Source organism: Passer montanus, unplaced genomic scaffold (genome assembly GCF_014805655.1).
Source record: "Passer montanus isolate IOZ18808 unplaced genomic scaffold, ASM1480565v1 scaffold35, whole genome shotgun sequence".
Taxonomy (NCBI): domain Eukaryota; kingdom Metazoa; phylum Chordata; class Aves; order Passeriformes; family Passeridae; genus Passer; species Passer montanus.
In genome coordinates, this window is record NW_024368263.1 from 6,322,620 (window position 1) to 6,341,948 (window position 19,329).

Consider the following 19,329-nt stretch of genomic DNA (forward strand, 5'->3'; position numbering starts at 1 on the left):
CATCCATCCATCCATCCATCCATCCATCCCCAGGACCCCCAGGGCTGTGGGATGCAGGTGTGTCCCTGTGTCTCTGCTGATGGCAGGGACAGAAAACCTTCACCTGCTGCAGGCCTGAGCAACACCTGGAGCAGGGAATGCACCAGGATCAGGCTTTATTTAACCCTTAATCCCAGTAACTCACTCTGCTGCTGTAGTTCAAGGAGCCACAGCCTCGTGCACAAAGACTCTGACACCAATTAGTCATTCATGCAAAACAGGATTTTTGTGCTTCTCAGCACAAACCATTTTCTGTGCAGTGTCAGACAGCAGTCACCTTCCCACGGGCCCGGGGGAGGCTTGGCTCATCCCCTCGGGTGAATTTAAGGACTCATGGGGTAAAACCTCTCATTTCATTGGTAGCTCACCCTCAAACTCCACTTTTTATTTATTGCAGTCAAAGCAACAGACACAGGACACAGCGAGAGGGCATCACTGAAGTGGGTGGGAGAGAGACTGCAGGAGGGGACTGAGTGCTGCTCCTCAGGAAGGGAGGATGTGGGGTAAAACCATGCCAGGTAATTAGAAGAGGTGATAAAATCATTATAGGTGTCCTAAGAGGGTGCTGCATGTACTTACTAAGCACTTCTTGCTTGGAGAACTGCAGCTGCAGGGTGGTTCTTGGGGCAGTGAGCCTGGCAGGGTGGCTGGGCTCACCCCAGCCCCTCACCCAGGCCAGGGCTCTGAGGGTCCAAGGCTCTGGGAAAGTTTCTCCAGAGCCCACAAAGGTGTGATAACTGCACTGGGAGACCCACAGCCACAGCTGCTGCCACAGCAGGCACTTTGGGAGGGACAGAACCGCACCCAGAGGCACAACCACTGCTGCCTGTGCTTTGCAAACACCACATTAGCCTACCTAAAAGATGCCTTTACTGACCCAACAGCAAATATTTATTTGAACAGATTTTTTCTGGCAGTCCTGCACTTGTGCTCACTGGGTGAATATGTGAACTCCCAGGCTCACTAATGCAGCCACATGATGAGAATGTCTCCGATGAATTAAAATAATTACTTTTCTAATTTGCCCCTAGACTCTGCTAAACCTTCTGGGGCCTTGAGGAAGGCATGAAGTTCTTCTAATTTCTTCTACTTGTGTAGGCAAACATTTAAATTTATGAAATGAATAATTCTGTATTTAATCAGTGCAAAGGAAAATTCCACTTGGGGACAGGGACATCTCATGGTGCTGCACAGGATGACTCCCCAGTGTGAGGAACGTGGCCATGACAGAGCCCTCGTGCCTCTGGCCATCAGCAGTTTTGGTGACACTGAACATCTCCCTCCCAAGGACTGAGAATATCAGCATCCATCAAGAGTCACATGCAAAGGCAACAGACTTTGAGCCACCAAAAATCACCACCATCAAGCCCAGCAAAGCAGATCAGCCCTGGGAAACTCAAAATGATTGCTTGTGAACTCCACTGTTTTTTTTGGAGCCAAATCCGCACTGAATATGGGGATCCTGGTGGAAAACTGGTGGTTTGTCAGGCTGGGGGCAGGTGAGGACCAGCATATTTGTTCCTGGAGGGTGGGGCTGTGTTGTGCTTTGGTGCCTGAACCTTCCCAGCAGCCAACCTGTCACCTAGCACTTAAAAACTGGGAGAGCACAAAAATGCTTGAGGGTCATACAGAAACTGAGGGTGAACAGAACTGTGTCTACAGAAATATTGCCCTGATTTTAAAACTTTGCAAATTAGGAATCTACCCAGATATACACTAAATCTGCATTACTTGCTTCTCTGGAGGATGTGGAGAGGAGTAATCCTGTTCCAGAGCTGGCTGGATACACTCCTGCAGTGATGTCCTGTGGAATGGGTGTTGTAATGGATGCAAACAGTGGTGCTGCACCATGCCTTGGCCCCTGCTTTGGAGGAGTTTGTAAATAATAAATATTTAATAGCAAATAAAAAATAATAATATTAAATAATAACAACCAAGAGGTCCAACATTCATTACGCAGTGTGCTACAGATGAGGTTAAAACTGCATATATTCTATTTCTTTTAATTAACAGTAAGACAAAACAAGCTCAAATATACCAAGAGTCCCCAGAAGGTTTTGTTCTGCAGAACAGAAATTTTCAGAAAGGTTGAAAATAACAAGAACAGAAATAAAGTTTGGGCAAAGCTCTTTCTCCTGCAAGGTGACAAGCTGGGGCTCGCATGAGGGATCACAGCCTTTTCCTTCCCTGCCCTTTGTTTTCCATCAATGGCAGTGGTGTTTTCCCCTGGCAGCTGGCTAAGGCCAAAATGCCAAAGCATCAAATGAAATTTTCAAACTTAAAATCTCAAAATAAATACAAACACACATAAAAAAAAACAACAAAAAACCCAAAAACAAGCAAACAAAAACAAAAACAAAAACAAAAAAACCCCCAAAAAACCCACCAAACCCAAAAAAACGAACCAGAGAAATTACCATTTTCTTGCCAAAATGTAAAATAAGCCAACTATTTTGCTGCAGTGGACTGGTACCAATAATCTAGGCTACATCACTTTACACCAGTTTGGGGTCTTGCCTTTCACTGAAATAACTTCTTTCCACTAAATCCTGCACCTGATGTTTCCCATGGGAAATATTTAGGTTGTTTTCTACTCAATGCTGCACTGAAATTCTCCCATTTATGCTTCAGACCTCCTGTCTATAGGATGGCAGAGGAAATTTGGGTGCTGGAGCCATCCCTCCAGCCCAGCACCCCAGAGTGCCTCCAGTCCAACATGAGATATTTAAGCAACAGTTTCCAAGTGGCCATAGAGGAACAACGAGCTGCTGGTGTCCAAGCCTGCTGAGGTCTCATGGAAAGATGGCTATTTCCCATTCCAGCCTGGCTGGAAGTGATATCCAGCAGTGAGAGATACCAACCAGTAAGTGCTCAGTCAAGACAAAATTTATATTTTTCTAATGCTGGTTGTTTTTTGGAAAGTTACACAAATCTTTTATGCCTGCTGGTGTTCAGGCCAGTAAATATAGAACTCAATGATACAGTCGAATGCACAAACTTTATCAGCCTACCTACCTACACCAAAAAAATACACCTTTTTTTTTTTCCTTAGTTCTACTCTATTTTCTTTTTCCTGCTCTTGAGTCCAGCCCTGGATTTATCCCCCAGGCAGAACTGCTGTTTGCTCAGCGGGATGAGCTGAGAGAGGAGAGATCCTTAGTTATGCAGGGAGGAGTAAAACAACCCAAAAAACAAAGAAAGGGAAACATCCCAATTCTCTAGGTTACACTATTGGTTATATAACCAATCTCTCTGGTTATATTTCCGCTCCTATAAATAGAGAATTGGCCAGAAAGAGCGGCCTAAAAAAACGACAGACGGAGTCGGGGCGCGGCGCGGGGCGCGGGGCTCAGCACGGGGACGAGGACATCTGGTCGTAGTCGGGGCACTTGAGCAGGGCTGGGTAGTTACTGTTCATCTGCAGGGACGCCTCGCTGGAGATGTCCGAGGGGCTGCGGCCCCGCGCCCACGCGTCCGGGTGCAGGAACTGCCCCGAGTAGTCGGAGCAGTTGCTCAGGCGGGGCCGGTAGAAGCCGGGGTGGGGTCTGTAGAGGTCCTCGGCCGTGTAGCGCTTCATGAACAGGTACACGGACATCACCCCGGCACTCTGCGGGACAGAGACACGGCCTGAGGCTCTCCCTGCCCAGGGCTGCACCAGCACTCACACAGGGCAACGCAGAAATTGCCTTTTTGTGTTGTGCTGATGCTCAAAAGAACTCGAGCGCCATCACTTCCCTGCCCCGTGCCGTGGGTCTGTGCAATGAATAATGCAGCACAACCACATCTCTGCTTTTCATGCCTGGCATCAAACTGTGATCAAATGCCCCATCACAGTTCTTCATGTGTGGTTTGTCCCCTCACATGTCCCCTTCACACTACATCACCCCCTACCCTCCCAGCCCTCCCTTAAGCCCCGTCTGAGCCCCCTTTTTGCCAACAGCCTCAGTCTGCCCACGCCAGGAATGGGATACACTTGTTACAGGGTGTGGGTACCTCTGTGAGAAGGAACGAGATGGCAGAGAAGGCAAAGGACCACCCATATTTGTAATTGAAGAACGACTCCGAGTCCTTGGTCCTGTTGAGCATCTCATCATTAATGCTGGATATGTAGAGGACCAGCCCCACCACCAGTGACAGACCTGGGGAAGGACAGTGGGAAATGCTTCAGGGATGAAGCTGCTGAAGAAGCACCTTCCTGAAGGCCTGGCTTTGTGAGAAAGTGAAAAAACTTGGGAGTGTGCTTGTAATAACTGGGGAAAGGAACTGCCCTCCTGCTGCTCCAACCCAGGGCACTCCTCTCATTCCAGTCAAACATTCCCTGCTCAGGGAAATCTGTGAGCACTGGGAGGATAGATCTGCTCCAGTAGGAGCTGCTTCAAAGCTCAGCTGTCACAGCTATTTGTTTAGCACTTGCACAACACCATGAATAAAACATTCACTTTTCTCATGCAGACACAGCCCAACTGAGCAGTTTGAAGTTTCAGATCTCTCCGGCAACTGCTGTTTCACAAGAAGCATCCTCTCTCCCAGCACCTGCTCCTGCCTTGGTGGGGGAGCCTTTCCCACATTTCCACAAAGCTCTCCATCCATCCATCCATCCATCCATCCATCCATCCATCCATCCATCCATCCATCCATCCATCCATCCATCCCACAAGGTCTGATCAGGCTGTGGGACTGAGCTGGGAGTGATGAGTCCGACAAGGAGCCAGCAGGGCAGGTTAGGAGAACACCAGCAGCTACCAAAGCAAACGTGCTCCATGCTCAAGGGCTGTCAGGAGAAAACCTGGCTTGCAGAACTCACCTGAGAGGATGAAGAATATCCCCGAGACAAAGGCGAGGATGGTCCTGTGGGGACGGATGTGGCCGATGTTGCTCAGGATGAAGCCGATGAACATGAAGAAGAGGCTGACCAGAGGGAAGGGGGTGGCAGAGCGGATCATCTCTGGTGAGAGAGGGGCAGAGGGAAGTGAGAACAGGTTAACATTCCCTAAATAGTGTGAGTTATGTGCTTGGCTGAGTGAGAGGGACCCAACCCTTCTGCTCAGATCATGTTTCTGAGTTTCTCTCCTTGCTAATGATCTGAGTAAAACACAGAATTATGGAATCACAGAATGGTTTGGGTTGGAAGGGACCTTACATTCCAGCTCTCTGCCATGGGCAGGGACACCTTCCACTATCCCAGGTTGCTCCAGGCTCCATCCAACCTGGCCTTGAACATTTTCAGGGATGGAGCATCCACAGACTTTCTGGGCAATCTGTGCCACTGTCCCATTTCCATGGTGGTGACTCTGCTGATGTTTGCATTTCTGAGGGTTCCTGTGTGAAATGTTGCATAGGAAACCACAAGAACCTGCATTTTTCTCTAGCTTCACTGCATGTTTTCAAAGCACTTCTATTTATTAATTCAGAAATGACTGCAGAATTCATCGTGAGAGCTGTGACACTCCATCCTTAATTCATCCTCCTATATCATGTGTAAAATTGCTAGGGAATAAATACAGCTGCAAATTATGGAGAGGAGACTAAAAAGCCAAACACTTTGATAAACATTAGTGCTGAATAGCCAGTGACAGGAAATTGTACAGCTTAAAACCTCTGTGGCCATCCTGCCATTAGAAAGGGATGCCCCCAAAAGCTTACAAGCACTCTGGGAAATTCCCATGGTAAAAAATGTAGTTGCATCATTGTGTGGCATCACTGTCAAGGAACTCAGAGCTTCTTTGGCAAGGGCACAAAGGGGATTTCTTGGGGAGGGTCCCTAGTGCTTGGGACTCCTGATTTGCAGGATGTAAAGGGTGGAATCCCACCAAACCACTTACTCAGGACGTTGATTGTGGATTCAGAGGTCAGCTGGATGTTCATGGGCATGACGTACTCGATGGTGAAGCACCGGCCACGCTCCTCACCTGCAGCAGACACGAACAAAAACGTGAACTCTGGTTTAAAGTCATCCCAGGGGCCATATCAGAGTTCCTCATTTCTTCCCTGACTTTTCCAAAGCAGCTGAAACTTTGTGACATTTCAGATTGGTCACTTTGAGATTCCCACTCCCTTGGGTTCTATTCAACTCTGTCCCTGCAGCCAAGCTGCTTCATCAAACTTGGCACAGGCAGAGGGAATGGTCCAGCTGACCTGAATCTGAATTTTGCAGGGATGAAATGGAAAGTTTTTAGCTGCTGCCCAAGGCGTCGTGGCTGCAGCTCTGGAACAGGGCAGGTGGTCTGGCAGGGCAGCAGCAAACTCACCTAAGCCTGTGTGCAAAGGCAGATTTATCCTTTGGGCTGTTAAAGTCAGGCATGAAGAGCTGACATTGCTTGCCAAAAGTTGTGCCTAAGTTTGGAAGCAGGGATGGGCGAAGCTTCTAAAAATCCCATTTTTCTCGGCCCTTTCCTGCTGGGTGGCACTGACACACAACAAACCGAGGCGAAGTTTTTGGCCAGGAGACCCTACCTGCCAGAAAGCAGACCCTCCAGAGCCCCGAGTGCAGCGAGAGCTTGATCTCGGCCGTCTGGTTCTGGGGCTGGACGATGCCCTCCTCCAGGTAGAGCCAGTAGTCGGTGCTGACGGAGATGCCCAGCAGGCCGAGGCCGCAGACGGCGAACACGCTGCTGAGCAGGGTCAGCGCCTTCCTGCTGCACGCGCTCATCGCCAACCGCATCGGCCGCACCGCGCGCGACGGGAGGAGCGCCCAGCACGGAGCCCCAAGCTCTGCCCTGAACCGAGAGGAGACGTTAGAACCATCACTGACAGAGCCAGAGCTTGCACAAATCCCAGCGCACTGCTGCCCCGCGCCGGGCCGGGATGGGGAATGGCTCAGCACAGATGGGATGGGGAATGGCTCAGCACAGACCGGGAATGCCTCAGTGTCCTGGATTGCCACACAAATTGAACTCTATTTGCCATCTGTGTGGCAGTTGTCTTCTGTTCATTGGGCAGTTTTCCTTATCTCTTCCACACCCACTCCTCCCTCCGGGGAGACGTGCTGATACCAGGCCATGGAATGTCCCTGCATGGCTGATGAGAACCGCAGCATCCACTGGGAGATGTGAGCCCAGAGGGAGGAGCCAAGCATTCCTACCTGGATATAATCTGAGATTTCAAACATTCCTACTCAGATATAATCTTGAGTTTCTGGAACACCAGCACGACTTCTCCACTGGATTTCCCAGAGGAACAGCAGCTGCCTCTTCCCCTGGATCTTCAGAGGAAGGCTACACCCTGCTACAGGATCCCTGCTCCCGCAGAACCACCCCTGACACTCCAGGAGGGCTGCAGCCACAATTCCAATTGGATTGTTACTAACACCCTGACCAACAGGGTGTAAGGTTGTGTCTGACCCTGTCAGTGTTGTTTTGGTTTACTGCATTGTTTATTTTATCCTTTTGTTTTCTTCCCTAATAAAGAACTGTTATTCCTGCTCCCGTATTTTTGCCTGAGAACCCCTTAATTTAAAATTTATAGCAATTTGGAGGGAGGGGGTTTACATTTTCCATTCCAGGGGAGGCTCCTGCCTTCCTCAGCAGACACCTATCTTTCCAAACACACAGCGCGGACGGGAATGGGAGCAGCTCCTTCCTTGGCTCCTGTTGGGTTTGCTGCAGGTGAATTCCTGCTGCTCCAGCCAGAGCTGGCACTGATCCCCCAAGGATGGAGGTGAACTGCAGCATCTTATCTTATCTCCCTCCAAAGCCTTATCAAGTGCTGCCAGTCCCTGGCACAGGAGCTGCTGAGGATCAAGGATTAACAAAGCTGCTCTTAACTGCTGGACCAAGCCCAGCCCCGAGCAGCTCCCATCACCATCCCTCTCCCCTCCAACACTGCCGCTTTTCCAGTTCCATGGTAGAGCCACCAGTCAGGAGATCATGCTAATTTTGCAAAGACCATGCTACATTTATGACATCATCAAACAAATTGAAGCAGAGTGGCAGGGAAATGGGGACTGAGAGCTGCAGCCAGGCCCTGGGCAAACATTAAAGGAAAAGCTTCCCTCATGCCCATGTCACTTATATATAGCATATTTTTAAATTATTATTATTTTATTGCCCATTTGCTACTTTGGGCAAATTAGCAGTTCCTATGGTGCCCTGCAGACTGACAAAATAGCACCGAAAATCAGATTTCTTGGTGCAGTGGAGAAAAAGTGAAATTGGTATGGGGGGAAGGGAGGTGGGGGCGAACCCACAGCAACAAAAGATTAGAGGAATAAGAGCAAGAAGGAAAAAGATACGTGTGAGAGATGGTCTTGTGTGGAGTAGCAGGGAGGCAGATAGTGCCACTGACTGCTGCTGTAAAGGCAGAATGAATCACAGATAAGTGCCATGTCATGTATATTTTCCAAGGCACATTTTGCTGCTATTCAGCACTGCAAGCAATAGGGAAAAATATCTCAATCCAGCTAGACGACAAAAGCTACTGACTTTCTAAGCAGGCTGCATCTTCCTTGGACTCCCTTTAGAGCTGCACTAGTTTTGTTTCACACCCCCAGGAGCAGCTCCATCACTCCTGTGCTCCTTTGGTGAGCAGACTCCCTGGGAGAGAAGTCCTGTTGCTATTATCACTGCAGTAAAGGTGGTGGGTTTAGTGATTAAATCAGGAGACACAAATCCTGCCTGGACCAGGAGATGACAACGGTCTGTTCCAACATGACCAAACAGACTGGAGGAGGGTGTTTTTTTCTAGTGCCTCAAATGCAAATATATTAATTCTCCCTTGCTTACACAGACTCTCAGAGACGCCAAAATTCCTCACAGCTTGTACTTTTACACCTGAAAGCCTCCAAGGATAATGTTGTGCCATAATTCCCTCATGGTGAAAGCGAGTTGCTGATGCTGAGAGAGGTTTCTTGCTCCTCCAGCACTCTGGGGAGCTCTGAGCTCTTGCAGTGCTCATCCCCAGCACTTCTGTCCCACAAATCCACAGCACCAGCTCCCCACACCCATCCTGGGTTGTGTTTGCAGCAGTTTCATTTAGATTAACATGAAGGAAACTTGTAGTTACTGTGGAGTCCAAAGAGCATTTACTGAACAGATGCAACACCCAAGGTCTGTGTGCCCCTCCAGCTCACTGCTCTGGGCAGCAATAAGAGAGAAAAGCAGGGAATGCTGCTGGAAGAGTATCAAATTCTTGAGTGAAAGGCAGAGAAGGAGAGAGAATCTTTAATTATCAGATCTGACCTCGAGTCCAAAGCAGGCAAGTACATCTTGGTAGGAAGCAGATGTACTCGCACCCTCAAGCGCTGCAACAGCTTTGACAATTCCCTTCCATATGAAATTAAGGATTTGGCTCTTCCTATGTTCACACTGTGCCTTTTCCCAGAAGGTTCCAACCTACAGCAAGGGATTGCTGTCTCCAGACAGCCCAAGAAAGTGCTCCAGTTCACACTCCTGCAAGCTTTCCCTCCACCTTTGGCTTTGCTAACCAGCCTCATTTCCAATGTTATTTAATGCTTCCATCGGCTCAAGAAAAGTAGGATGTGTTCCCAGGAGAAATACCTCCCTGCTAGGGGAGCAAGGAGCCAAGTGCTGAGAGGATGCTCAGATTTTTTTTTCCCTGGAGAATTAGGAGACAGCAGCCAGAGGAGAAATTGGTGGCTATGGAGCAGGGAAACACATCAGCCCTGCAGCTCCCATTTCCTGGGGAAGATGGCACTTCCCATCTCTATGGATTCCCACTGGATTCAGCTAAAACACAGACCCTCTGGCTCATCCATTCTTCTCCCTAGTTCAGCCAGAGCCATATTTTCTAGTTGCTGCCTCAAAATGAACAGCATTTACTACAGGGTGTCTCATCCCTCTTGGCATTTTGGTGCCAAAATGGTAGAAAGAACTGGGATCTATTCTTGGCTCATGTATCATCAACAACCATCCTCCCTGCACATTTTAGTTAATAACGAGCCAAAAATCATAGTAGGGAGTATGTGAAGGTCCAGATAAAGACACTTAGAGGGGAATAATGAAGAATTTCCTGTGATTTGCTGTCTACCAGCATCAGGCACTGGAAAATAGACCCATTTGGGCTCATTTCTGTTGGTGTGACGTGAGCAGCAGGGACAGGGGCTGGGCATCAGCACCTCTCAATTGCCTCATTTCTTTCCCTCTCACACTTCAATTTCCATGAGATCACAGATGTGTTAGAGGCTGGTGCCTATTTCTGCCTTGCTGGCACATAGAATCCAGCCTGGTGTGATGAGGAACAGGGGTAGGGATGGTGCAGAACTTCTGCCTGAAACAAACCTCCCAGGTCCAGTGCCTAGAGGACTCACAGGGCTCCCAAGTGAAAGGTTTTTCAAGGACAAGAACAGGAGCTGGCTTGATTATCAGGAAGGATTTTGTCCACAGTGACCTTTATCAATTGTGTTATGCTTCCTATGGCTGTTTGGTTTCCAAGAGGAGCTGGATTTTAAATTAAATGAGTAGAGCCCCAACGATTTCCAGGAAATGGAACCTTAGAGCTGCTCCTGCTCCTTCAATCACACTGTGCATTCTGGTAGTAGTCCAGGGAATAATAAAGGCAGCCTGCAACGTAATCTGCAGTCTTTGTAATGAATTTCTCCTTGCCTTGGAGCAACAGTTGCTGATGGAAACAGCACATAGCCCTTGCTGGGCCTGAATCCTTTGGGAAATGAAATGAGCACTGGCTTTGTTTCTAATGCAGTTCACCCAGATTTGAGTAAGTCCTTACCTGTTGCTGCACAGTCACAGAAAGGAAATATCCTGGGCAGATTTCTGAGCCCACATCTGTGACCTAATGCCAAGCACAAGCCACTGCTCTGGGCTGTGTGGGTGGGCTGAGAAAAATGAATATATCACTGGTCATCTGCCTGGACAGGATGGGTCACCTCAATAAATCACTGCTCTGGGCTCACCAGAAAACAGCAGCTCCCTCCTGCCCTGGGCAAAGGCAGAAGGAGCACGGCCAAGCCATTGATTTTTATGTGACATCATTTCAAATTTCCTGACAATTGGGAGGAAGGGAAGCCCTGCCAAGGTTATCAGAGCAGACAGGTGGGAAGGGTTTGTTTGTGGAGGGGTGCTGAGGTCCAGGACAAGCCTGGTGGCCTGTGGCTGTGAATGCCTGGTCCATGCTGCAAACCAAGGGCCAAGGGAAACCACAGATTCAGCCATGGATCTGGAGCAGTGGGAGAGGCAGAGCAGAATGTAAAGGAGAAGGAATGAAGCCAGTGAAAGGGGAGTAGGAAACCCTCTAAGTGAGCAATGGATGTACAAAAAACTTCAGGGACCTGGGTAGGAGCAATCAAATGCTGGAGAGAGTGAGATGTGAATGAGCTGAACTGAAAGGACCAGATCCCACTAAGCTGCAACAAGAAATTGGGCTGGCTAAAAATAAAGGGCCTTCTAGCAGTGTGATCCCTTCCTCAGGACACAACGCAGGCCATGATATGTGGAAAAAAAAAAATAGGTCAAGGAGAGCAGCTCTTTTAGAGCAAAACTTCTCAGAGCTAGCAGTGCTTAGGCAGGCAGGACTGTGCCCAGGCCACCACTGCACTGTCACCACAGCACACCTACTTCAGACAGCACAGCTCACCCTGGCTCCCTCAGGGGTAAAGCCAGAAAAGGCTGATTTGGTCATTAATAACCCTGGTGCAATGGAATGATCCCCCTGAGCTCATGGAGCACCCAAAGGGTGCAAATTCTTCAGCCCCAAAACAGGGTGTGCAGGATGCAGCCTGAGGGGAGCTGAACTGGAGCTCTTTGGGTTGGCAGAGAAGGTTGGACCAGTGTGAGGAGCACATAGGGAGCTGACTTCAACCACAGCTGAGGAGAGGAAGAGGAGGAGATGGTGAGGGCAGCACCCACGGCTCCATCTGGGATCGCAGGAGAAGCAGCTCCACAAACCTGACCTGGAAAACTGGGCAGCTGAGAAAGAAATTCTGGTTTTGGAATTACTGCTTGGGAAGAAACAGCCACTGCTGAAGCTTGGAAAAGGTGTGCTGCAGGCAGGAGAGGAGCACAGGGCTGCTCTGGCTCCACAGAACAGCTGAAGAGAGCAGAGATGGCTGCAGAGAAAAGCAGTGTCTCCTGCTTTTCATTGAGAAGGAAATTTCCAGGGAGGATATGGGTTGGAGCTGGTCCACAGGGTTCCAGGTGCCCTGTCCTAGGCTGTTGGCACCCACCAGCTCCCCTGGCACACATGCAGACTGAAATACATCAGGCAGCTTTAAGAGCTGCATTAGTGTCACACAGAAATGTCAGCTTGATTTCTGAGACAGAAAACACGTATTGGAAATTTAAGTGCAGAAATAAATCTTTTTGATGTGGAGGAGGTTCAGCCTGATATTAAGAAATAAAACAGCCCATCTCATGGCAGTTTGAACAAGGGCTTGTAACTGTGACTATGAGCAAACAAACTTCAAAAGGATCAATACTGGGCTTGAAAGCTTCCCCTCAGCTGGGAGCAGCAGCACGGCGCTGCCATTACCGACGCACAGACACGGCTGCGCTGGATCAATGGGCACACAGGCTCCCCAGGGAGGCTTTAAAAATAAATAAATGAATAAAAAGAAGGCTGGGTATGAGTTATTTAATCCCAGATTGAGCCACAGCAATAACAAACCTATTAATTTTGTGCTTGTCATCACACACCAGGAGCGCCTGATAAATAATCCGTAAGAAACCACATGTGAGCTCACACACTGCAAGGCTCACCACTAACTGATTTTGGTAATGAGATTACTTGGGATTTTCTCTCTTAAACTTGACTTACATAATTTTTTCTGAGAAGTTGTCTTTTCCTTAGCACTTCCTGTGCTTCATTTCTTGCCAGAGTTATTTTTTGCAGTTTGGTGAAAAAAATCCTGCCATGGCAGTGCAAGAGCGATGGAAATGCTGTATAGAAAGCACCAAAACTTGAATCTCTAAGGCTGACCCACTTCCCTCTCCTTCTTTATCTCACACCAGCCTTTTTGCTGTGGACTGCTCAAAACCTGCCCTTTTGCCTGGGTCAGGTTTGCAGGGGGTAACTCAGCCCCCTCAGCTCCAGCACCAAATATATGGAGATCAAATTATATTCCCAAAGTCAAAGGAGAAGTTACTAAGATTTATTTCCCACCCCAGCCCTCAAAGCAGACCAATTCCCAAACTGGCCATGTCTGCCACGCTGCTGCACTCGCTGGAGTGATGGCACTGCTCCAGCTCTTTCACACTAATGGCTTGGGATGAACCCAGCACTTACAGCAAATAAAATCATCCACCAAGCAGCCCCCATGGTCCTGGTTCAGAGGCTGCGGGCACAGCCCGTGTGTGTGCAGCCAGTCTCATTCACATGGTCCTTCTGGATCCACAGATATCCCCCACAAAACTTTTATGGAGCCCATCCCACCCACGCGTCTCCTTTTCCCTCGGTGTTTCAGGCTCTTACCTCTGTTCACCCCAGCTGAAGGGATGCTTTGGCAAATGGAGAACCTGTGATGGGGCTGAAGGTGGGAAGAGCAGTTCTGGCAGATCAGCTGCAAGGATGAGGGTCCTCACTGGAGGCTTCAGCTGCTGGATGGTCTGGGAGGAGCTGGGAGTGGGATGGCTTTGGAAACAGGCAGGAGCTGAAGGGAGGGCACAGCCTCAGCTCTCCCCCTCTGACTGAGCCACAGGAGGCTTGCAGGGTGCTGGGACACAGGGACAGGCAGATGGCAGGCAGGTCTCTGCATCCACGTGCTGGCAGCTCCTGCCCTGGGGTGTTGTAGAAAAGCATTACACAAAGTGCATTTCTCGAGAGGGAAACAGGAGCTAAAGCTCTGAGCCTGCAATATTGCCCACACACCCAGGTCCAGCTCTCCAGGCCTAACCTAAATCTATCTGTTCAAAGTTTACATCCCTAACAATAGCTGAGCCCTGCCCTTTGCAGAGCTCTTCCCAAAGCCCTCTCTCCCTACCAAATCTGACACAGAATTCTCCTACTCACAGTGTGTCAGAACGCTCACAGTCAGGGACCTGAGCCCAACTGCGGATTTCAATACCCCACAAAAAGCTACAAAAGCAGAATGAAAGAGGGAAATATCTAACGCTGCAAAGCAAAGCAGCTGGGGACTGTGCTGGAGGAGCTGCAGAAGCCTCGCTGCCATGGGAGCAGTGCCTGCCCATTAACCTCTGCCTGAGGTGCAGTGTGGCTCCTATTTAGATCCCAAAGACAGGAGCTGCAGTACCCCAACGATCCAGTGCCCCTGTTCAGGCTGCAGCCCCTGCTGCCCTCTGCTCGCCTCGGCTGGCACAGGGACAGAGCCAGGGACCAGGGGGAGCAGCTGGCTCAGCCCTGCACATCCACTCGCTCCTCCAGCACCAAGCTTGGGCTGCCCTGGTGGGCTATTAAAGCTTTAACAGCCGGTCCTTGTTCACTTCCAAGTATCATTTGAGTTGGCACAAAGTCCTATAAGAGCCTTGTAGATTAAAAACGGAAGAACAGTCCTCTTCCTTGCAGCTTTTCAAGGTTCCTGTGTCCTTCCAGCAGCAAGGCAGGTTACGATGGAAGTACTCAAGCACCTCAAATATTGATGTTTTAAACTGAAGTGGGTGTGAGCAGAGCCCCCAAATTCAGTGTAAGCACTTCAAGGGCTGTCCATGAAATGTCTCTGAGCTATAAACACTCACTGCTGTGGAAGGTGTAAGAAAAGCCCCAGGTACAGCCCGAGATTGGGAGCTGAGGCTGCTCAGCAGAGAGGGGCCGACACCCCCAGTTCCTTCTTTTCCCCTTAACGATCACTGCATGACAGCTTGAGCTAAATTAAGCTTGCTGGGAGGTAAAAATAGCATCAAGGGCTAATTAAAGCTCTTGCACTCCCTGTGTCGGTGGGTACCTGAGCTGGGGAGGCAGGAAGCCACAGCTCTTCCCCCACTCCCGCTCTTCTCAGCAGTGCTGGCAGCTGGAGGGGTTTTATGAACAATTTCAGAGTGATAAATGAGAGAAAGGCAGCAATCCCCCCAGGGCCCTGGGCTCTCTGAGGGCTGCAGACAAGTGGCACGTTGGGCAGGCAGCACGTGCTGCCCTCGCTGCAGGGACCCGCGTCCCTTCGGCGTGGTTAGAGATGATGGATGGAGGGAGCAGTGCCTCGTTAGCCAGGAGCCTGCATTCCCTCTTCCCTGCTTAGAAACAGCTTCACTGCAAAGCCTCTGAGCAGCGAAATGATGGCATGAAGTGCACAAGGGCTGTGTCAGCCACACCTCTGGCAAAAGACTTCAGAACCTGGTGACACTAAACCCAGTGACCAAGGCCAGCAGCTGCTCCACCTGGCTTTGCCCCAGCCCTGTGGGACACAGCTCCTTGGAAGCTGGTGGTGATGTCTTCATGCACAACTCCCAGGTCTGACACTGAGCAGCCACCAAAGTTTGGTCCCATTTTCACATAAGAGAAGTCTTTTCTTTATGCAGCGTGTGGGGTTTAATAATCAGAAACATGAATGTACATAAGTATTTATACACCACTGGAGGTACTAAACTTTCTACCACCCAGATTTTAGCAAGATTTGTTAGTTCCAGTATTTAACAGGGCGGACAAGGCAGGAAAAGCCATGCATGAGGTGGAGCAGCCTGAGAAGAGGCCATGGGCTCACCTGTCCTGCTCAGCACAGGGAGGTGCAGCCACATCCTGGCCAAGGCTGTGGGAACAGGCAGGGAATGGACTTGGTCTTGCCCTTCTCCATCCTTCCCCCAGGCCAGCACTTCTGCCCAGGTGCAACCTGGCCTGGCTGTGTGTGCCTGGTCTCTGTGCTCCTGTCCTGCTCCCTTTGTACCCACCCAGCAGCACCTCTCCTGCCACCTACACCCGACCTGATATTCCCAGCCGGAGCTGCTGCAGGGAAAAGGAACATCTGTCCATTCTGTGTCTGTGGGAAGGAGCCAGGGCCACCTGTGGGGATTTGGGGCAGGTCCTGCCCTGGCAGACCTGAGCCTCTGCTCCCTGGGGATGGGGATGTCGTCAGGAAGCACAGGTTGGGCACTGGGTGGGGAAATGAATTATGCACAACTTGTCCTGGGTCAGTGGATGCAGCTGCTGTGCTGCTCCAATAACGCCCTCAGTGCAGCCTTGACACGGCTCTAACAGGGGTTTTCACTGATAAGCAATATCTCTCTCATTAATAAAAGAAAAACTGTAATTCCTGTCTTCCTAAAAGACTGCACGCAAACTCCACTCATCTGTGACAGCCCATGATGAGCCATTTTCTGAGCCTGATGAAGGCATGTGTGTTGTCCTTGCACAAACTCCATTTTGCCAGTAAATATTTTACTACAAATATCAGAAGTTGTGGCTCTACAGCTTTAAAAGTCAGTGTGACTTTGACACCAAACCATCTTTCTAGGACACACCTAGAACCCAAACTTTTTATTTCAGTAAGATTAAGATCCCCACATAACTAGATGATGGGGTCTAGGTCAAAAGTGATTTTTAAATCGCCATGTTAAACCCAGGGGTTTAAAACCCAGGGGTTTAAATCTTCCCAGCTGATTTAGGAAAAGCTCCTGGTGCTCACTCCAGCCTCACAGCACACAGCTCACTGATACCACTGAAATCTCTGCAGGCTTGTGCATTATTTCTCTTTTGTATTTTATATTCCCTCCCCTCTCCATAAATAAAGCTGAAGCTGCAAAAGCTGTGCTATGGATGCTGCCAGGTGGAAATTCATTCAGCTCAATGAATATATTCAACAGCTACAAGAATACAGCAAGGAATCAGAGAAACCCCCACGCAGAGGCATTTCTGTCCCCTGGATGTCACTTGGGGCAGCCCGGGGACAAGGTGTGATGGCACAGGATGGGCTGCTGGGAGCCACTCTCCTGCCCTTGGGCTTTTTAGGTGGGTCCTGACATGACAGACTGAAATGTGCTGCTCAAACAGTGGCAGGGGAGCCTGTGAAAGGAGCCCAGACACGAAGCACTTGTGAAGCCAAAGGGCAGCAGTGATGGAGACACGGGAACTCTCCTCCAGCAAAGCTGCCAGTCTGGGTCATGCCACAGCACTCACTCTGCTGCAGGAAACTCAGCAGAAATTCTCTTCTTCAGCTGAAACAGTCTTTAGCAGTGCTCTGGCTGAAGCTGTGCTATCTTCAGGGAATGCAACACCCTCGCTGCCCTTTCCAAAGGCTCGCCTGTACCGTGCAGGCACCCGCCAGCTCCGACCAGGCCTCCTCTGCCCCAGGGGGATTTGGGGATACAGGGATACAGTGGTGACATTGGTGACAGCGGTGCCGGGGTCAGACCTGCTCCCCGGGCACCCCTGAGGAGTTCCTGCAGCTCCGTGCCTGGAAGCCCAGCCCTGAGAGCTGCAGAAAGCATCCCGCGCCAGGGGCTGCTGAAGTTCTACCAACACCCGGCAATTAACCCGGAGCCAAAGGCCGTGCCAGAGCCGCCCTGCTCACCACCACATCTCACATCTCACAGCATCGCACATCATCTCACCACCTTCCCCGGGCTGTGGATAAGGAGCTCGTGCAGCGAGGCCAGGCTCCACGTCCCCGCTCCCCGTTCTTATGGTAACACACGATCCAGCCCTTCCCCTCACCCCGGCCCTTCTCTTAAGAAGCAGGTCAGGCTTTTCTCAGATCGCCTGGCTCAATTCTCACTCCCCTCTCCGAGGGGTTTGCCACACTGCAAAACATTCACAGCCTGACTTCCCGCAGGTTTCATATTCCCTGGGAAGGATGCACATCCGCTCCTCAGCAGCACGCTCCGGACTGGCGGCCGAGGACGGGGATGCTCCCGGCGCGGGGACGCGGCTCTGTGCGGGGAAAGCCCAGGGACGGGGATCTCGGGGAAGGAGCGCCGGGATTCTCCGGCTTCCTCGCGCTCAGGTCCTTCCCTTGGGAACCGGGGAAGTCAAACGAGCGGTGCCAGCCCCGGGGCAGGGCACCGGGGCACCTCACCCGGGCAGCCCCGGGGCTCCGGCCGCGCCCGCCGGGGCTCGCCGCGCTCGGGGCCGCGCCGGGATGCGGCGGATGCTGCCCGGGGCGGTGCCCGCGCCGCTCCCCGGCCGGCTCCCACTCCCAGGGGAATACGGAAAGCACAGGGATACCTGCCCTGAGCCCTGCGGCTCCGCACCGCATCCCTCTTCCCTCGCCGTTAAACTTTCAGGGCTTTACACCCATTTCGGAGCTCCCACGAAGCCGCCTCCTGGACCGTTCCCCCCCGCTCCCGGGGCAGCCCGGCCCGGAGATGGGCAGGAGCCGCAGCTTTTCCCCTCCCCACGCCAGTCCCGGCACTCACCGGCCCCGCGGGAGCGGCTCCGCGGCGGGACGCGGCGGCGGCCCCGGGGATGCTCCGCTCCGCTCCGCGCCGCGCCGGGAGAGCCCGGGGAGGAGAGGGCATCACATGGCGCCGGCGGGGCCAGCCCACCTCTCCCTCCCCTCCATGCCCCCGTTCCCTCCCTCCTTTCATCCCTCCTTCCCTTTCTCCATCCTCCCCTTCCTCCCTCCCCCTCCCCTCCCTCCTTCTCCATCCACCCTTTCTTCCTCTCTACCCCCCATTCCCCGCTCACTTCCCTCTATCCCCCTTTCCCCATTCCTGCCTCTCCTTTCCCTGGATTTCCCCACTTTCCCTCTATTCTCCGCGTTTTTCCTCCTTTCCCTTCTCCTGCTTCCACCCCTGCGCTGTTACGGGCACTGGGGCAGGGGTGGGATCCAGCCCTGCTCCTGCCCCTCTGTGCCTCCCCCCTTCCCCGCACCCCACACCTGCAAAAACTCCGCTCCGAGCGCTGGGGGCTGCTCTCCCCGGGACGCGGCTCCTTTGGGACCGGGGAAGGGGCAGCTGGCTCAGCAGTGTGGAAAGCACGGCTGAGGACACGGAGACAGCGCGGAGGGCTGGGGGCAGCAATTCCAGCGTGCTGCGGAGCCAGCTTGGCAGGGCTGCCACCGAGGCAGGAGAGAGCCAGGGCTAAAGGAGACAGGGACACAGGGGCAGATGCTGTGGGCTCTGGAAAACCCTGCCAGGCTGGGTGATTCAGCCAAAACACATCGACCATGACAGGCAGAGCCAAGAAGAATGAAGCAGCTCCATGGAAGTGTCCAGCAATGGGATGCTTCCTTGGATAGAGCAGGAAGGACAAGAAAAGGATCACACACCATGCAGGAACTCTGCTGCAGGAGGAGCAGGGCCCAGGGAGCTCATGGATCCCATCCCAGCACCTGGAGCTCGGGACTGTATGGAAATTTCTGCAGGGACAGCTCATCCTCTGCAGGGGCTTTGCTCACACACCACAGTCCCCAGCTCCTGGCTAAAACGTGCTGCATCTTTGCCGAGGCGTCCCCAGCTAGAAAAACACCAATGCTTTAAATAGAAAAACTGAAAATAA

The 19,329-nt window shown here is 51.4% G+C and overlaps 1 protein-coding gene across 2 annotated transcripts; it reads right to left on the reverse strand.

Moving 5' to 3' along the window:
- Positions 1-1,533: 1,533 nt before the first annotated feature.
- CACNG5 (calcium voltage-gated channel auxiliary subunit gamma 5) lies at positions 1,534-18,359 on the reverse strand. Of its 2 annotated transcripts, none has more exons than XM_039715926.1 (7): positions 18,246-18,359; positions 13,420-13,724; positions 6,493-6,755; positions 5,862-5,948; positions 4,844-4,984; positions 4,033-4,178; positions 1,534-3,646 (listed from the first exon to the last, which is right to left on the reverse strand). In XM_039715926.1, exons 3-7 carry the CDS (start codon positions 6,698-6,700, stop codon positions 3,389-3,391), a joined length of 840 nt encoding a protein of 279 aa, XP_039571860.1. In that variant the 5' UTR covers positions 6,701-6,755; positions 13,420-13,724; positions 18,246-18,359; the 3' UTR covers positions 1,534-3,388. The 2 variants fall into 2 exon arrangements, with proteins under 2 accessions (XP_039571860.1, XP_039571861.1); XM_039715927.1 differs by having other exon boundaries at positions 13,420-13,719; positions 18,246-18,349.
- Positions 18,360-19,329: the final 970 nt, after the last annotated feature.

Coding starts and splice junctions, on each gene's coding strand:
- CACNG5 (XM_039715926.1), bottom strand. CDS start 6,700: ATGCGGTTGGCGATGAGCGCGTGCAGCAGGAAGGCGCTGACCCTGCTC. Junction 4,985..5,861: donor ATCCACAATCAACGTCCTGA/GTAAGTGGTTTG, acceptor CTCTCTCACCAG/AGATGATCCGCTCTGCCACC. Junction 3,647..4,032: donor TCTCGTTCCTTCTCACAGAG/GTACCCACACCC, acceptor TCTGTCCCGCAG/AGTGCCGGGGTGATGTCCGT.